Below are 18,385 nucleotides of genomic sequence, written 5' to 3' on the forward strand. Positions count from 1 at the left end.
GTGTGTGTGTGTGTGTGAGAGAGGCGGGACTACCAGCTGACGGGGCCGGTACTCACAGGGATGATGTCATCGGGGGTGGGGGAGGAGCCTGTGACGTCATTGCTGCTCAGGCACGACGGGCGGGGAAGGAAAAAGGAAGCTGTGCCGCCGAGGACTGTCCGCAGCAAAAGTTCCAAAGTTGGTGTGCGTGAAGGCCCAGGAGAGGATCGGAATGCAGGGGAGGAAGACCTGAAGGTGAGGGGAAGACCCGGGGGTGGGGGGGTGAGGAGTGGGCTTAGTCCTGCTTACATGTTGACACTTTTTCGAAGGCCTTCGCCCTCTTTGCACGTAAACATGACAGCAAACCTTTTTTCCGGTGAATGAAGGCCACACGCTGCAACATGTCAGCATTTGCTTCAAAGGTCATTTAAAATTAATTCTAACTATTGTGGCTCTTCTCGGTGGTGGTCAGCACTAAAGCCCCCGGGGACCCAGAAGGGTCTCGGTCATTTAAGGGTTAAAAATAAGTCATTTATTATTTTTTATAAGGCAACTTCAGATTTGTCCATAGACATAAAGTTGACATTTTTTGTGTCAAAGAATCATGTTTTTTATGGCAAAAATAAATGTAAAAAAGCATTATTTCCACCCCTAAAAAAGTGTTGAAAGTGAAAAGTGTTAAAAATAAGTCTATTATTTTCAATAAGGCAACTTTAGATTTATCCATAGACATGAAGTTTACATTTTTTATGTCAAAGATACAAGTTTTTATGGCAAAAATAAATAAATAAAAAAGGCATATTTCCAACCCTTAAAAAAGTGTTGAAAGTGAAAAGTGTTAAAAATAAGTCACATATTAATTTCTATAAGGCAACTTCAGATTCATCCATGGACATGAAGTTTTACTTTTTTTTAATGTCAAAGAAACATGTTTTTTATGGGAAAAATAAATTTTAAAAAGCATTATTTCCCCCCCTAAAAAAGTGTTGAAAGTGAAAAGTGTTAAAAATAAGTCATGTATTATTTTCTATAAAGCAACTTCAGATTTAACCTATAGACATGAAGTTTACATTTTTTTATTTCAAAGAAACATGTTTTTATGGCAAAAATAAATTTTAAAAATGCATTGTTTCCCCCCATAAAAAGAGTGTTAAAAGTGAAAAGTGTTAAAAATAAGGCACATGTTATTTTCTATAACGCAACTCCAGATTTATCCATAGACACGAAGTTTACATTTTTTTAAGTCAAAGAAACATGTTTTTTCATAGCAAAATTTTTTTTTAAAAATGCATTATTTCCACCCCTAGAAAAAGTTTTGAAAGTGAAAAGTGTTAAAAAAAAAAGGCACATATTTTCTATAACACAACTTCAGATTTATCCATAGACATGAACTTTACATTTTTTTATGTCTAAGAAACATGTTTTTTATGGACAAACCAAAAAAAAAATGCATTATTTAGCCTACTAAAAAGTGTTGAAAGTGAAAAGTGTTAAAAATAAGTCACATATTATTTTCTATAACGGAACTTCAGATTTATCATACACATGAAGTTTACATTTTTTATGTCGAAGAAACATGTTTTTTTTATGGCAAAACTAAATAAAAAAATGCATTATTTCCACCCTTAAAAAAGTATTGAAAGAGAAAAGTGTTAAAAATAAGTCACATATTTTCTATAAGGCAACTTCAGATTTATCCATAGACATGAAGTTTACATTTTTTAATGTCAAAGAATATGTTTTTTATGGCAACATTAAAAAAAAATGCATTATTTCCACCCAAAAAAAGTGTTGAAAGTAAAAAGTGTTAAAAATAAGTCACATATCAATTTCTATAAGGCAGCTTCAGATTTATCCATGGACATGAAGTTTACATTTTTTTATGTCAAAGAAACATGTTTTTTATGGGAAAAATAAGTTTAAAAAAGCATTATTTCCACCCCTAAAAAAGTGTTGAAAGTGAAAATAAGTCATGTATTATTTTCTATAAAGCAACTTCAGATTTAACCTATAGACATGAAGTTTAATTTTTTAAAATTTCAAATAAACATGTTTTTTATGGCAAAAATAAATTAAAAAAATGCATTATTTCCCCCCTAAAAAAAGTGTTAAAGTGAAAAGTGTTAAAAATAAGGCACATGATATTTTCTATAATGCAACTCCAGATTTATCCATAGACACGAAGTTTACATTTTTTAAAGTCAAAGAAACATGTTTTTTTTTATGGCAAAAATAAATAAAAAAAATGCATTATTTCCACCCCTAAAAAAAGTGTTGAAAGTGAAAAGTGTTAAAAATAAGTCGCATATTATTTTCAATAAGGCAACTTCAGATTTATCATAAACATGAAGTTTAAATTTTTTATGTCAAAGAAACATGTTTTTTGTGGCAAAAATAAATTTAAAAAAGCATTATTTCCACCCCTAAAAAAGTGTTGAAAGTAAAAAGTATTAAAAAAAAAGTCACATATTTTCTATAAGGCAACTTCAGATTCATCCATTAACATGAAGTTTACATTTTTTTTATGTCAAAGAAACATGTTTTTTATGGCAAATAAAAAATGCATTATTTCCCCCCCTAAAAAAAGTGTTGAAAGTAAAAAGTGTTAAATATAAGTCACATATTATTTTCTATAAGGCAACTTCAGATTTATCCATAGACATGAAGTTTACATTTTCTTAAGTCAAATAATCATATTTTTTTTATGGCAAAAATAAATTTTAAAAAATGCATTATTTCCACCCCTAAAAAAAGTGTTGAAAGTGAAAAGTTTAAAAATAAGTCGCATATTATTTTCAATAGGGCAACTTCAGATTTATCATAGACATGAAGTTTACTTTTTTTATGTTAAAGAAACATGTTTTTATGGCAAAAATAAATTAAAAAAAAGTATTATTTCCACCCCTACAAAAAGTGTTGAAAGTAAAAAGTGTTAAAAATAAGTCACATATTATTTTCCATAAGGCAACTTCAGATTTATCCATAGACATGAAGTTTACATTTTTTGTGTCAAAGAAACATGTTTTTATGGCAAAAATAAATTTAAAAAAAGCATTATTTCCACCCCTAAAAAAAGTGTTGAAAGTGAAAAGTGTTACATTTTTTAATTATTCACATTTGAATAATGCTGTATAATAGACTGTATTTAAGTTATTCACACGTGAATAATGCTGTATAATAGACTGTATTTATGTTATTCACATGTGAATAATGCTGTATAATAGACTGTATTTATGTTATTCACATGTGAATAATGCTGTATAATTGACTGTATTTATGTTATTCACATGTGAATAATGCTGTATAATAGACTGTATTTATGTTATTCACATGTGAATAATGCTTTATAATCGATTGTATTTACATTATTCACATGTGATTAATGCTGTATCATAGACTGTATCATTCAGATGTGAATAATGCCGTATAATAGACTGTATTTATGTTATTCACATGTGAATAATGCTGTATAATAGACTGTATTTATATTATTCACATGTGAATAATGCAGTATAAGAGACTATTTATAGTATTCAAACGTGAATAATATTGTGTAATAGACTATTTATGTTATTCACATGTGAATGCTGTATAATAGACTGTATTTATGTTATTCACATGTGAATAATGCTGTATAATATACTGTATTTATATTATTCACATGTGAACAATGCTGAATAATAGACTGTATTTATATGATTGACATGTGAATAATGCTGTATAAGACTGTATTTATGTTATTCACATGTGAATAATGCTGAAAAATAGACTGTATTTATATTATTCACATGTGAATAATGCTGTATAGACGATATTATTCACAAGTGAATAATGCCTTATAATAGACTATTATTCACATGTGAATAATGCAGTATAATAGACTATTTATATTATTCAAACGTGAATAATACTGTATAGTAACCTATTTATATTATTCACATGTGAATAATGTTGTATAATAGACTGTATTTATATTATTCACACGTGAATAATGTTGTATAATAGACTGTATTTATATTATTCACAAGTGAATAATGCTGTATAATAGACTATATTTATATTATTCACGTGTGAATAATGCAGTATAATAGACCATTCATATTATTCAGTTGTGAATAATGCTGTACAATAAACTATATTATTCACATGTGAATAATGCTGTATAATAGACTATATTATTAAGATGTGAACAATGCAGTATAATAGACTGTATTTATGTTATTCACATGTGAATAATGCTGTATAATAGACTATTTATATTAATGCAGTATAATAGACTATTTATATTATTCAAACGTGAATAATGCTGTATAATAGATAATTTATGTTATTCACTTGTGAATAATGCTGTATAATAGACTGTATTTTTATTATTCACATGTGAATAGTGCTGTATAATAGACTGTATTTATGTTATTCAAATGTGAATAAAGCTGTTTAATAGACTATTTATCTTATTCACATGTGAATAATGCTGTTTAATACACTATTTATGTTATTCACATGTGAAAAATGCTGTATAATAGACCGTTATTCACATGTGAATAATGCTGTATAATAGACTGTATTTATATTATTCACATGTGAATAATGCTGTCTAGACTATATTATTCACAAGTGAATAATGCCTTATAATAGACTATTATTCACATGTGAATAATGCAGTATAATAGACTATTTATATAATTCAAACATGAATAATGCTGTATAGTAACCTATTTATATTATTCACATGTAAATAATGCTGTATAATAGACTGTATTTATGTTATTCACATGTGAATATTGCTTTGTAATATACTGTATTTATATTATTCAGATGTGAATAATGCTGTATAATGGATTATTTATATTATTCACAAGTGAATAATGCCTTATAATAGACTATTATTCACATGTGAATAATGCAGTATAATAGACTATTTATATTATTCAAACGTGAATAATGCTGTGTAGTAACCTATTTATACTATTCACATGTGAATAAGGCTGTATAATAGACTGTATTTATGTTATTCACATGTGAATATTACTTTGTAATATACTGTATTTTTATTATTCAGATGTGAATAATGCTGTATAATGGACTATTTATATTATTCACAAGTGAATAACGCTGCATAATAGACTGTATTTATATTATTCACATGTGATAGGTTGTATAATAGACTGTATTTATATTATTCACATGTGAATAATGATGTATAATAGACTATATTTATATTATTTACATGTGAATAATGCTGTATAATACACTGTATATTATTCACATGTGAATAATGCTGAATAATAGACTGTATTTATATTATTGACATGTGAATAATGCTGTATAATAGACTGTATTTATATTATTCACATGTGAATAATGCTGTATAATAGACTGTATTTATATGATTCACATGTGAATAATGCTGTATAATAGACTGTATTTATATGATTCACATGTGAATAATGCTGTATAATAGACTGTATTTATATTATTCACATGTGAATAATGCTGTATAATAGACTGTATTTATATAATTCACATGTGAATAATGTTGTATAATAGACTGTATTTATATTATTCACATGTGAATAATGCTATATAATAGACTATTTATATTATTCACATGTGAATAATGTTGTATAATAGACTGTATTTATATTATTCACATGTGAATAATGCTATATAATAGACTATTTATATTATTCACATGTGAATAATGCTGTATAATAGACTGTATTTATATGATTCACATGTGAATAATGCTGTATAATAGACTGTATTTATATTATTCACATGTGAATAATGCTATATAATAGACTATTTATATTATTCACATGTGAATAATGTATAATAGAATGTATTTATATAATTTTTTTGTATTTTTGTCAAAGAGAGCCCTATTTTCTATGGCAAAAACACAAAATATGTCCCTCGAAAAAGTGTTCAGAATGTAATTTTGATGTAAAGTCATTGGAGCCTTAAATATGCCAATAACACTGATTGTGTGGTTTCAAAGTCACAAACAGGCAACTTTTTCTCGTTACATTTGCTCTTTTACTACACTTTTTACGTGTAATGTTATTTTTGGAACGGGCCGCGGCTGCACTTCCTTCCTGCCAAAGTCGTGTCTAACGAGGCCGAGTCCGCAGACCCCGAGATGTCGTCCAACCTGGACTCCAGCCTGACCAGCATCGACTGGCTGCCCCGGCTGGGCGTCAGCAGCCTGCGCTCGGGGCGAGAGAGAGCAGGGGGGGAGAGGGACAGGGGGCGGGACGTCCTGCACGCCACCCCCGCCAACCCCAGGGGCAAGCCCCCCCACAGCTACGCCACCCTCATCGCCATGGCGATCAGTGCCGCCCCTGACCGGCAGCTGAGCCTGAACGACATCTACACCTGGATCAGTGACACCTTCCCCTACTACAGCCGCACCTGTCGAGGGTGGAAGGTACTTCTGACTCTTGACTCCGACACACCTGTGTCAAGTCCTCCTTGCCAATATTCAAACGACACCACATTTATATACAATATACAAAACCCAAAAGCGGTTACATTGTGTAAATGGTAAATAAAAAGAGAGTACAATGATTTGCAAATCCTTTTTTCAACTTATATTTAATTGAATAGACTGCAAAGGCAATATATTTTGTTTGGCAAATAATCATTTTCTTAGAATTCAACACATTGCTGAAATAAGCAGGGGCGCCCATGATAACGTTGCTTGGATGACAACATATGTTGTTCTTTGGTCCAGAAACAAGTTGAAATGTGAACTCGTCAGGCCACGGAACACTTTTCCACGTCGCATCAGTCCATCTTAGATGAGCTCAGGCTCAGGGAAGCCGATGGCGTTTCCGGGTGTTGTTGATAAATGGCTTTGGCTTTGCATAGTAGAATTTTAACTTGCACTTACAGATGTAGCGACCGACTGTAGTTACTGACAGTGCTTTCCTGAAGTGTCTCATGTGGTGATATCCTTTACACACCGATGTCGCTTTTTGATGCAGTGCCGCCTGAGAGCTAATATTTGCAAAATGTAACAAAGTTTTCCAGTGTGAACATGAAACATCTTGTCTTTGCAGTCTATTCAATTGAATATAAGTTGAAAAGGATTTGTTGTATTCTCTTTTTATATAACATTTACACAACGTGACAACTTCACCGCTTTTGGGGTTCGTAAAGGAACTTTCCATCCATCCATTTCCTACCGCTTGTCCCTTTGATTTATAAAGTACATTTTCTGACTAGTGGTGCCATCCACCTCGTCAAAATCTCCCCAAATTTGTTCCCAGTTGCCTGTTTTTATGGTATTAATGTTTACAAGTTTTAATTTTAATACTATTAATGTTTTATAGTTTAGATGTTACCATTATATAGTTATGTTAATAACGTTTTATAGTTTTTATTTACTTTATGTTTTATAGTTTTTGCTTACGTTCATATGTATATACACATATTTTTATATATACGTCTATATATCATATGCTTGTATAAACATATATACATATATATACATATACATATATATTTATGTGTATGGATACATATGTATATGTATACACACATATACATATGTATATACATATATACATACATATGTATGTATAAATATATATACATAGGCGTGAATATAAATATGTATATTTTTATTTTCTTTTAATACATTTTTGAAAATTACAAATCAATTTATAATTGGATGAGTAAAAATTGTGATTCCGATTTTTTTGTACACACCTGGTGAACGGTTATCAGACTGCTAAATAGTGAGCAGTTGAACGGTGATCAGACTGCTAAATAGTGAGCTGGTGAATGGTGATCCGACTGCTAAATAGTGAGCAGGTGAATAGTGACCAGACTGCTAAATAGTGAGATGCTGAACAGTGACCAGACTGCTAAATAGTGAGATGGTGGACAGTGACCAGACTGCTAAATAATGAGGTAGTGAACAGTGATCACACTGCTAAATAGTGAGCTAGTGAACAGTGATCAGACTGCTAAATAGTGAGCAGGATAACGGTGATCAGACTGCTAAAAAGTGAGCTGGTGAACGGTGATCACACTGCTAAATAGTGAGCTGGTGAACAGTGACCAGACTGCTTAATAGTGAGCTAGTGAACAGGGATCAGACTGCTAAATAGTGAGCTGGTGAACGGTGACCAGAGTGCTAAATAGTGAGCTGGTGAACAGTGATCAGACTGCTAAATAGTGAGCTGGTGAGCGGTGATCAGACTGCTAAATAGTGAGTTGGTGAACGGTGATCAGACTGCTAAGTAGTGAGCTGGTGAACAGTGATCAGCCTGCTAAATAGTGAGCTGGTGAACGGTAATCAGACTGCTAAATAGTGAGCTAGTGAACGGCGATCACACTGCTAAAGTGAGTTGGTCAACGGTGTCAGACTGCTAAGTAGTAAGCTGGTGAACGGTTATCAGACTGCTAAATAGTGAGTTGGTGAACATTGACTAGACTGCTAAATAGTGAGCTGGTGAAAAGTGATCAGACTACTAAATAGTGAGCTGGTGAACGGTGATCAGACTGCTAAATAGTGAGCTGGTCAACGGCGATTAGACTGCTAAATAGTGAGCTGGTGAACAGTGACTAAACTGCTAAATAGGGAGCTAGCGAACAATGATCAGACTGCTGAATAGTGAGCTGGTGAACGGTGACCAGAGTGCTAAATAGTGAGCTGGTGAACAGTGATCAGACTGCTAAATAGTGAGCTGGTGAACGGTGACCAGACTGCTAAATAGTGAGTTGGTGAACGGTGATCAGACTGCTAAGTAGTGAGCTGGTGAACAGTGGTCAGCCGGGTAAATAGTGAGCTGGTGAATGGTGATCAGACTGCTAAATAGTGAGCTGGTGAACGGCGATCACACTGCTAAATAGTGAGTTGGTCAACAGTGATCAGACTGCTAAGAAGTAAGCTGGTGAACGGTGATCTGACTGCTAAATAGTGAGCTGGTGAACATTTACTTGACTGCTAAATAGTGAGCTGGTGAAAAGTGATCAGACTGCTAAATAGTGAGCTGGTGAACGGTGATCAGACTGCTCAATAGTGAGCTGGTCAACAGCGATCAGACTGCTAAATACTGAGCTGGTGAACAGTCATCAGATTATTATATCGTGAATCGGTGTATAGCGATCAGACTGCTAAATAGTGAGCCGGTGAACAGTGATCCGACTGCTAAATAGTGAACTGGTGAACAGTGACAAGACTGCTAAATCGTGAGCCTGTAAACAGCGATCAGACTGCTAAATAGTGAGCAGGTGAACGGTGATCAGACTGCTAAATAGTGAGTTGGTCAACGGTGTCAGACTGCTGAGTAGTAAGCTGGTGAAAAGTGATCAGACTGCTAAATAGTGAGTCGGTGAACAGTGATCAGACTGCTAAATAGTGAGCTGGTGAACGGTGATCAGACTGCTAAATACTGAGCTTGTGAACTGTCATAAGATTGCTATATCGTGAGCTGGTGTATAGCAATCAGACTGCTAAATAGTGAGCCGGTCTGTGAATGGTGATCCGACTGCTAAATAGTGAGCTGGTGAACATTGACTAGACTGCTAAATAGTGAGCTGGTGAACAGTGACCAGACTGCTAAATCATGAGCCTGTAAACAGCGATCAGACTGCTAAATAGTGAGCAGGTGAACGTGATCAGACTGCTAAATAGTGAGCTGGTGAACGGTGATCAGACTGCTAAATAGTGAGTTGGTGAACTGTGATTAGACTGCTAATTAGTGAGTTGGTGAACGGTGAAGAGACTGCTAAGTAGTAAGCTGGTGAACAGTAATCAGACTGCTAAATAGTGAGCTCTTGAACAGTGATCAGGCTGCTAAATAGTAAGTTGGTGAACGGTGAAGAGACTGCTAAGTAGTAAGCTGGTGAACAGTGATCAGACTGCTAAATAGTGAGCTGGTGAACGGCGATCAGACTGCTAAATAGTGAGTTGGTCAACAGTGATCAGACTGCTAAGTAGTAAGCTGGTGAACAGTGATCAGACTGCTAAATAGTGAGGTGGTGAATGGTGATCAGACTGCTAAATAGTGAGGTGGTGAACGGCGATCAGACTGCTAAATAGTGAGTTGGTTAACGGTGATCAGACTGCTAAATAGTGAGCTGGTGAATGGTGATCAGACTGCTAAACAGTCAGGTGGTGAACGGCGATCAGACTGCTAAATAGTGAGTTGGTCAACGGTGATCAGACTGCTAAGTAGTAAGCTGGTGAAAAGTGATCAGACGGCTAATAGTGAGTTGGTGAACAGTGACCAGACTGCTAAATCCTGAGCCTGTAAACAGCGATCAGACTGCTAAATAGTGAGCAGGTGAGCGGTGATCACACTGGTTAATAGTAAGCTGGTAAACAGTGATCAGACTGCTAAATAGTGAGCAGGTGAATGGTGATCAGACTGCTAAATAGTGAGCAGGTGAATGGTGATCAGACTGCTAAATAGTGATCTGGTGAAGAGTGACCATACTACTAAATAATGAGCTAGTGAACAGTGATCAAACTGTTAAATAGTGAGCTGGTGAACGGTGATCAGACTGCTAAGTAGTAAGCTGGTGAACAGTGACCAGACTGCTAAATCGTGAGCCTGTAAACAGCGATCACACTGCTAAATAGTGAGCTGGTGAACGGCGATCACACTGCTAAATAGTGAGTTGGTCAACGGTGATCAGACTGCTAAGTAGTAAGCTGGTGAACAGTGGTCGGACTGCTAAATAGTGAGCTGGTGAACGGTGATCAGACTGCTAAATCGTGAGCCTGTAAACAGCGATCAAACTGCTAAATAGTGAGCAGGTGAAGGGTGATCAGACTGCTAAACAGTGAGCTGGTGAACGGCGATCACACTGCTAAATAGTGAGTTGGTCAACGGTGATCAGACTGCTAAGTAGTAAGCTGGTGAAAAGTAATCAGACTGCTAAATAGTGAGCTGGTGAACGGTGACCAGACTGCTAAATAGTGAGCTGGTCAACGGCGATCAGACTGCTAAATACTGAGCTGGTGAACAGTCATCAGCTTGCTATATCTTGAGCCGGTGTATAGCGATCAGACTGTTAAATAGTGAGCCGGTGAACGGTGATCCGACTGCTAAATCATGAGCCTGTAAACAGCGATCAGACTGCTAAATAGTGAGCAGGTGAACGTTGATCAGTCTTCTAAATAGTTAGCTGATAAACGGTGAACAGGCTGCTAAGTAGTGAGCTGGTGAACGGTGATCAGACTGCTAAATAGTAAGTTGGTGAACGGTGATCAGACTGCTAATTAGTGAGCTGGTGAACGGTGAACAGGCTGCTAAGTAGTAAGCTGGTGAACAGTAATCAGACTGCTAAATAGTGAGCTGGTGAACGGTGATCAGACTGCTAAATAGTGAGCCTGTGAACAGCGATCAGACTGCTAAATAGTGAGCTGGTGAACAGTGATCAGACTGCTAAATAGTGAGCTAGTGAACAGGGATCAGACCGCTAAATAGTGAGCTGGTGAACAATGATCAGACTGCTAAATAGTGAGCTGGTGAAGAGGGATCAGACTGCTAAATAGTGAGCTAGTGAACAGTGATAAGACTGCTAAATAGTGAGCTGGTGAACGGTGACCAGACTGCTAAATAGTGAGCTGGTGAACGGTGATCAGACTGCTAAACAGTGAGCTGGTCAACGGCGATCAGACTGCTAAATAGTGAGCTGATGAACAGTCATCAGATTGCTACATCGTGAGCCAGTGTATAGCGATCAGACTGCTAAATAGTGAGCCGGTGAACAGTGACCAGACTGCTAAATAGTGAGCTGGTGAACAGTGACCAGACTGCTAAATAGTGAGCTGGTGAACAGGGATCAGATTGCTAAATAGTGAGCTGGTGAACGGGGAACAGACCGTTAAATAGTGTGCTGGTACTGTTTTGAAAGTGTGTACACAATCAACAAACATCAATAATCAATTCATAAGTTCTCCTTCTCAGAACTCCATTCGACACAATCTGTCGCTTAACAAATGCTTCCGGAAGGTTCCTCGTCCCCACAACGACCCTGGCAAGGTGAATATTGAGCACGTTGGGGGGTGAGGTGGGCTGGGGGGTGAGGACACACTCCATACATGTACCGTCTATAATTGTTTGGTGCTTTTCCAGGGCTCCTATTGGACAATGGACGGACCCGCTGCGGCCAATCACGTCAGGGCATCGAAGCGTTCTTACCCAGAGGAGGAAGCGGACAGGATTCAGGTGTGTTCATCATATAAGATGACGTCATATAAGATGTGTTCATCATATAAGATGACATCATATAAGATGTGTTCATCATATAAGATGACATCATATAAGATGTGTTCATCATATAAGGTGTGTTCATCATATAAGATGACATCATATGTGTTCATCATATAAGATGACATCATATAAGATGTGTTCATCATATAAGATGATGTCATATAAGATGACATCATATAAGATGTGTTCATAATAAAAGATGACATCATATAAGATGTGTTCATATAAGATTACATCATATAAGATTACATCATATAAGATGTGTTCATAATAAAAGATGACATCATATAAGATGTGTTCATCATATAAGATGACATCATATAAGATGACATCATATAAGATGTGTTCATAATAAAAGATGACATCATACAAGATGTGTTCATAATATAAGATGACATCATATAAGATGTGTTCATCATATAAGGTGTGTTCATCATATAAGATGACACCATGTAAGATGTGTTCATCATAAAAGATGACGCCATATAAGATGTGTTCATCATATAAGATGTGTTCATCATATAAGATGACGTCATATAAGATGACATCATATAAGATGTGTTCATAATAAAAGATGACATCATATAATATGTGTTCATATAAGATGTGTTCATAATAAAAGATGACATCATATAAGATTTGTTCATAATAAAAGATGACATCATATAAGATGTGTTCATCGTATAAGATGACATCATATAAGATGTGTTCATAATAAAAGATGACATCATATAAGATGTGTTCATCATATAAGATGACATCATATAAGATGACATCATATAAGATGTGTTCATAATAAAAGATGACATCATATAAGATGTGTTCATAATATAAGATGACATCATATAAGATGTGTTCATAATATAAGATGACATCATATAAGATGTGTTCATAATAAAAGATGACATCATATAAGATGTGTTCATAATATAAGATGACATATAAGATGTGTTCATCATATAAGATGACGTCATAAAAGATGACATCATATAAGATGTGTTCATCATACAAGATGACATCATATAAGATGTGTTCATAATAAAAGATGACATCATATAAGATGTGTTCATCATATAAGATGACGTCATAAAAGATGACATCATATAAGATGACATCATATAAGAAGTGTTCATAATAAAGATGACATCATATAAGATGACATCATATAAGATGTGTCCATCATATAAGATGACATATAAGAAGTGTTCATAATAAAGATGACATCATATAAGATGACATCATATACGATGTGTTCATATAAGATGTGTTCATAATGAAAGATGACATCATATTAGATGTGTTCATAATAAAAGATGACATCATATAAGATGTGTTCATCATATAAGATGACATCATATAAGATGTGTTCATAATATAAGATGACATCATATAAGATGTGTTCATAATATAAAATGTGTTCATAATAAAAGATGACATCATATAAGATGTGTTCATCATATAAGATGACGTCATAAAAGATACATCATATAAGATGTGTTCATCATATAAGATGACGTCATAAAAGATGACATATAAGATGTGTTCATCATATAAGACGACATCATATAAGAAGTGTTCATAATAAAGATGACATCATATAAGATGACATCATATAAGATGTGTTCATCATATAAGATGACATATAAGAAGTGTTCATAATAAAGATGACATCATATAAGATGACATCATATAAGATGTGTTCATATAAGATGACATTAAAAAATGATCATTAAGTGCTCAAGTAGATCTAGAAGTCTATTGGACTTTATTTAGTTTTTTAGTAATTCATTTAATGATTGCGTTTTTCCCTTCAATGTGCTCTCTACACATACAAAACCCAAACCCAGTGAAATTGGTAAATAAAAAGAGAATACAACAAATACTTTTCAACTTATATTCAATTGAATAGACTGCAAAGACAAGATACTTCATGTTGGAACTGGATAACGTTATTTTTTTGCAAATATTAGCTTGTTCGGAATGTTTCAAAAAAGCTGGCACAAGTGGCATAAAAGACTGATAAACTTGAGGAATGATTGCTGAAATAAGCAGAGGTGTCCATGATAACGTTGCTTGGATGGCTCCAAAACCTGTATGTACCTTTCAGCATTAATGGTGCCTTCACAGATGTGTAAGTTACCCATGCCTTGGGCACTAATACACCCCCATACCATCACACATGCTGACTTTTACACTTTGTGCCTCGAACAATCCGGATGGTTCTTTTCCTCGTCGGTCCAGAGGACACGACGTCCACAGTTTCCAAAAGCAATTTGAAATGTGGACTCGTCAGACCACAGAACACTTTTCCACTTTGCATCAGTCCATCTTAGATGATCTCGGGCCCAGAGAAGCCAGCGGCGTTTCCGGGTGTTGTTGATAAATAGCTTTGGATTCGCATAGTAGAGTTTTAACTTGCGCTTACAGATGTAGCGACCGACTGTAGTTATTGACAGTGGTTTTCTGAAGTGTTTCTGAGCCCATATGTTGATATCGTTTACACACTGATGTCGCTCTGTGGTGCATTTATCGAAGGTCACGGGCATTCAATGTTGGTTTTCAGACTTGTCGCTTACGTGCAGTGATTTCTCCAGTGAAATCCCTAAATTCCTTGCAACAGCTGGTTGAGAAATGTTGTTCCTAAACAATTTGCTCAGGCATTGGTTGACAAAGTGGTGACCCTCGCCCCGTCCTTGTTTGTGAACGACTGAGCATTTCATGGAAGCTGCTCTTATACCCAATAATGGCGCCCACCTGTTCCCAATTAGCCATGTTCACCTGTGGGATGTTCCAAATAAGCGTCTGGCGAGCATTCCTCAACTTTCTCAGTCTTTTTTGCCACTCGTGCCAGCTTTTTGGAAACATGTTGCAGGCATCAAATTTCAAATGAGGTAATATTTGCCAAAAATAACAACGTTTTCCAGTTTGAAAAGTGAAATATCTTGTCTTTGCAGTCTATTCAATTGAATATAAGTTGAAAAGGATTTGTTGTATTCTCTTTTTATTTACCTTTTACACAACTTCACTGCTTTTGGGGTTTGTTCCTTGCCCCTACTGTTTATGAGGAGAACTGCAAGTCACGTGTCAGCGCTATAAAAAAAACAAAAAAACAATACGGGACAAGACCCAAGCTACATGACTTGGTAGCACATTTCAGTCTAAGGATGTCCACCTATGTGCTAGAACCCAGCCCTCAACCGCACTTTTATGATGGACTTATTGTTCATGTCGTTGGATTTAAGATCAAATCAAATTATACAAAAAAATTAAGATATATATTTTGTGGTCCGGGTGGAAATTGTCCATCCATCCATCCATTCATCTTCTTCTGCTTATCCGAGGTCGGGTCGCGGGGGCAGCAGCCTAAGCAGGGAAGCCCAGACTTCCCTCTCCCCAGCCACTTGCTCCAGCTCCTCCCAGGGGATCCCGAAGTGTTCCCATAGTCTTCCCAACGTGTACTTGGTCTTCCTTGTGGTCTCCTATAGGTCGGACGTCCCTCCCTAGGGAGGCGTTTAGGTTGCATCCTGACCAGATGCCCGAACCACCTCATCTGGCTCCTCTTCATGTGGAGGAGCAGCGGCTTTACTTTTGAGTTCCCCCCCGGATGACCGAGCTTCGAGACCCACCACGCGGCGGGGGAAACTCATTTGGGCCGCTTGTACCCTTGATCTTGTCCTTTCGCTCATAACCCAAAGCTCGATGGGAAAGTAGATGGAGCGGTAAATCGAGAGCTTTGCCTTCCGGCTCAGCTCCTATCCTCACATACGGATCGATAATGCGTCGTTTTGTAAGCCGCAGGGCCCAAAGCGTAGGGAATTTATAGTCGGGAATGTATGGTACCAATTCTATGTTCTTATCAGCGAAATGTATGGTACTAATTCTATCTTTTTATCAGGTCCCAGCAAGAGGCCCGTCTCCTGGCCCTCCTTGCCACGAAGAAGACAATGCGCCGAAAGAAGCCTCCTTAGCTCCTCCCCCTTGCAAGGTAACATCATGGCTCTGGCCCCGCCCCCGAACTTGTAAAGTGAGTTTGTTTTTGCAGCAAGCGTACACGCCATCTCCTGCCCCCCCTCTCTCCACTGCCAACGCTTCTTCAACATTTCCCGGCCAATCGGGACCGGCGCGGCCCCCGACTTCCTCCTCCAGCGCCCCGGCGCTCACCTTTCCCGCCGCGGCTCCGCCCCCTCCCGCCCCTTTGACCGGCCCCCCCGGGACCTCGACTGACCCCCCGCTGAGATTCACCTTCGACGAGATGCCCGACCTGTACGCCTCCTTTAAGTCTCTTTTCAGAAGTATCAGGGGGAGGAGGAGCTCACAAGGTACGCTGGAGTCCACACGAATGTTTCCGGAAGGTTCCACGTCTGAAACCCGGGCGACTTACCTCGGGTGTCTTCTTCTACAGGGGATGTGGCGACGGTGCCCACTAGCGACAACACTCCACTTCACACCCCGGTCCTCCTTCTCGCGTCTCCTCACCACACACCTGCACCACCACCTGCAGAAGCAGCAGCACCTGCAGCAGCAGCGCCACCTGCTGACACACGTGTCAAACAATACAGTATGTTGCATCATTGCATACAACGCTACTTCCTGTCGTAGTCAGTGCAGTAAGATGCAAAGTTAATGACAAATGTGGAAAAATAAAATAGTAAAATTTACATTTGAAATAATTATTTAAATGTAAAATGTGTATATGTTAAAAACTGTAAAATTAAAATATTAAAATTAACATTTAATATAATTATTTAAATGTGAAATTAAAATGTAAAAAAGCGGAAAAATAAAATAGTAACATTTATATTTAGTATAATTATTTAAATGTAAATAAGTGTAAAAATTGTAAAATTCAATGTAAAATGTTACTAAATGTAAAAATAAAATAGTATAATTTACATGTAATATAATTATTCAAATGTGATATGAAAATGTAAAAAAGTGGAAAAAATGTATTGGAAAATTAAAATGTAATATAATAATTTAAATGTAAATGTAAAAATTAAAAAGAAAGAAAAAGAAAGTAGTAAAATTTACATCTAGTATCCATCCATCCATTTTCTACCGCTTGTCCGTTTCAGGGCTGGAAAAATTAAATAGTAAAATGTACATTTAATATCATTATTTAAATGTAAAATGTAAATGTATGAATGTAAAAAAATGGAAAATTAAATTTTAAAATCAACATTTAATGTAATTATTTAAATGTGAAATGAAAATGTAAAAAAGTGGAAAAACAAAATGGTAACATTTTTTTATTTAGTATAATTATTTAAATGTACATGTAAAAAAGTGGAACATAAATTGTAAAATTAACATTTAATATAATTATTTCAATGTAAAATGTTACAAAGTGGAAAAATAATAGTACAATTTGCACATAATTTATTATTCAAATGGGATTTGAAAATGTAAAAAAGTGGAAAAATAAAATAGTAAAATTTACATTTCATATAATTATTTAAATGTAAAGGTAAAAATGAAAAATAAATAAATAAATAAAATAGTAAAATTTACATCTAGTATCCATCCATCAATTTTCTACCGCTTGTCCCTTTCAGAGCTGGAAAAATTAAATCGTAAAATGTACATTTAATATAACTATATAAATGTAAAATTTTAAAAATTGGGAAAAAAATAGTAAATATTTACATTTAATATAATTATTTAAATGTCCACATTCATCCATTTTTTACCACTTGTCCCTTTTTTGGAATCGCGGGGGGTGCCGGAGCCTATCTCAGCTGCAGTCGGGCGGAAGGCGGTGTACACCCTGGACAAGTCGCCACCTCATCGCAGGGCCAACACAGATAGACAGACAAAATTTACAAAAACGTAAAAAAATAGGAAAAATTAAATAGTAAAATTTACATTTAATACAATTACCGGTATTTAAATAAAGTGGAATAATACAATTGTAACATTTAAATTCATAAAACTAAAAGTAAAATGTAAATGTAAACATTTAAAATAGTAGGGAAAATAGTAACATTTTTATTTAATATTATTTAAATGTAAAATATAAAAAAGTGGAACAATTAAATAGTACAATTTACATTTAATGTAATTATTTTAATGTAAAATGTAAATAAAAAAAAGAAAAAGAAAATACTAAAATTGACATATATATAATTATTTAAATATAAAATGTAAATGTCAAAAAGTGGAAA

General features: G+C 35.4%; 1 protein-coding gene across 1 annotated transcript in view; it reads left to right on the forward strand.

Annotated features, from left to right (window-relative positions):
* Positions 1-76: 76 nt before the first annotated feature.
* Positions 77-18,385, forward strand: part of foxj2 (forkhead box J2) — a 23,034-nt gene continuing 4,725 nt past the window's right edge. The window contains exons 1-7 of the mRNA XM_061915333.1: positions 77-234; positions 6,117-6,412; positions 11,916-11,990; positions 12,084-12,176; positions 16,117-16,206; positions 16,264-16,540; positions 16,624-16,779. Of these exons, the coding sequence (XP_061771317.1) occupies positions 6,125-6,412; positions 11,916-11,990; positions 12,084-12,176; positions 16,117-16,206; positions 16,264-16,540; positions 16,624-16,779 (979 nt within the window). The 5' untranslated portion in view covers positions 77-234; positions 6,117-6,124. The remainder of the gene's footprint in view (positions 235-6,116; positions 6,413-11,915; positions 11,991-12,083; positions 12,177-16,116; positions 16,207-16,263; positions 16,541-16,623; positions 16,780-18,385) is intronic.

The sequence above is a fragment of the Nerophis ophidion genome, linkage group LG11 (assembly GCF_033978795.1).
Source record: "Nerophis ophidion isolate RoL-2023_Sa linkage group LG11, RoL_Noph_v1.0, whole genome shotgun sequence".
Classification (NCBI taxonomy): domain Eukaryota; kingdom Metazoa; phylum Chordata; class Actinopteri; order Syngnathiformes; family Syngnathidae; genus Nerophis; species Nerophis ophidion.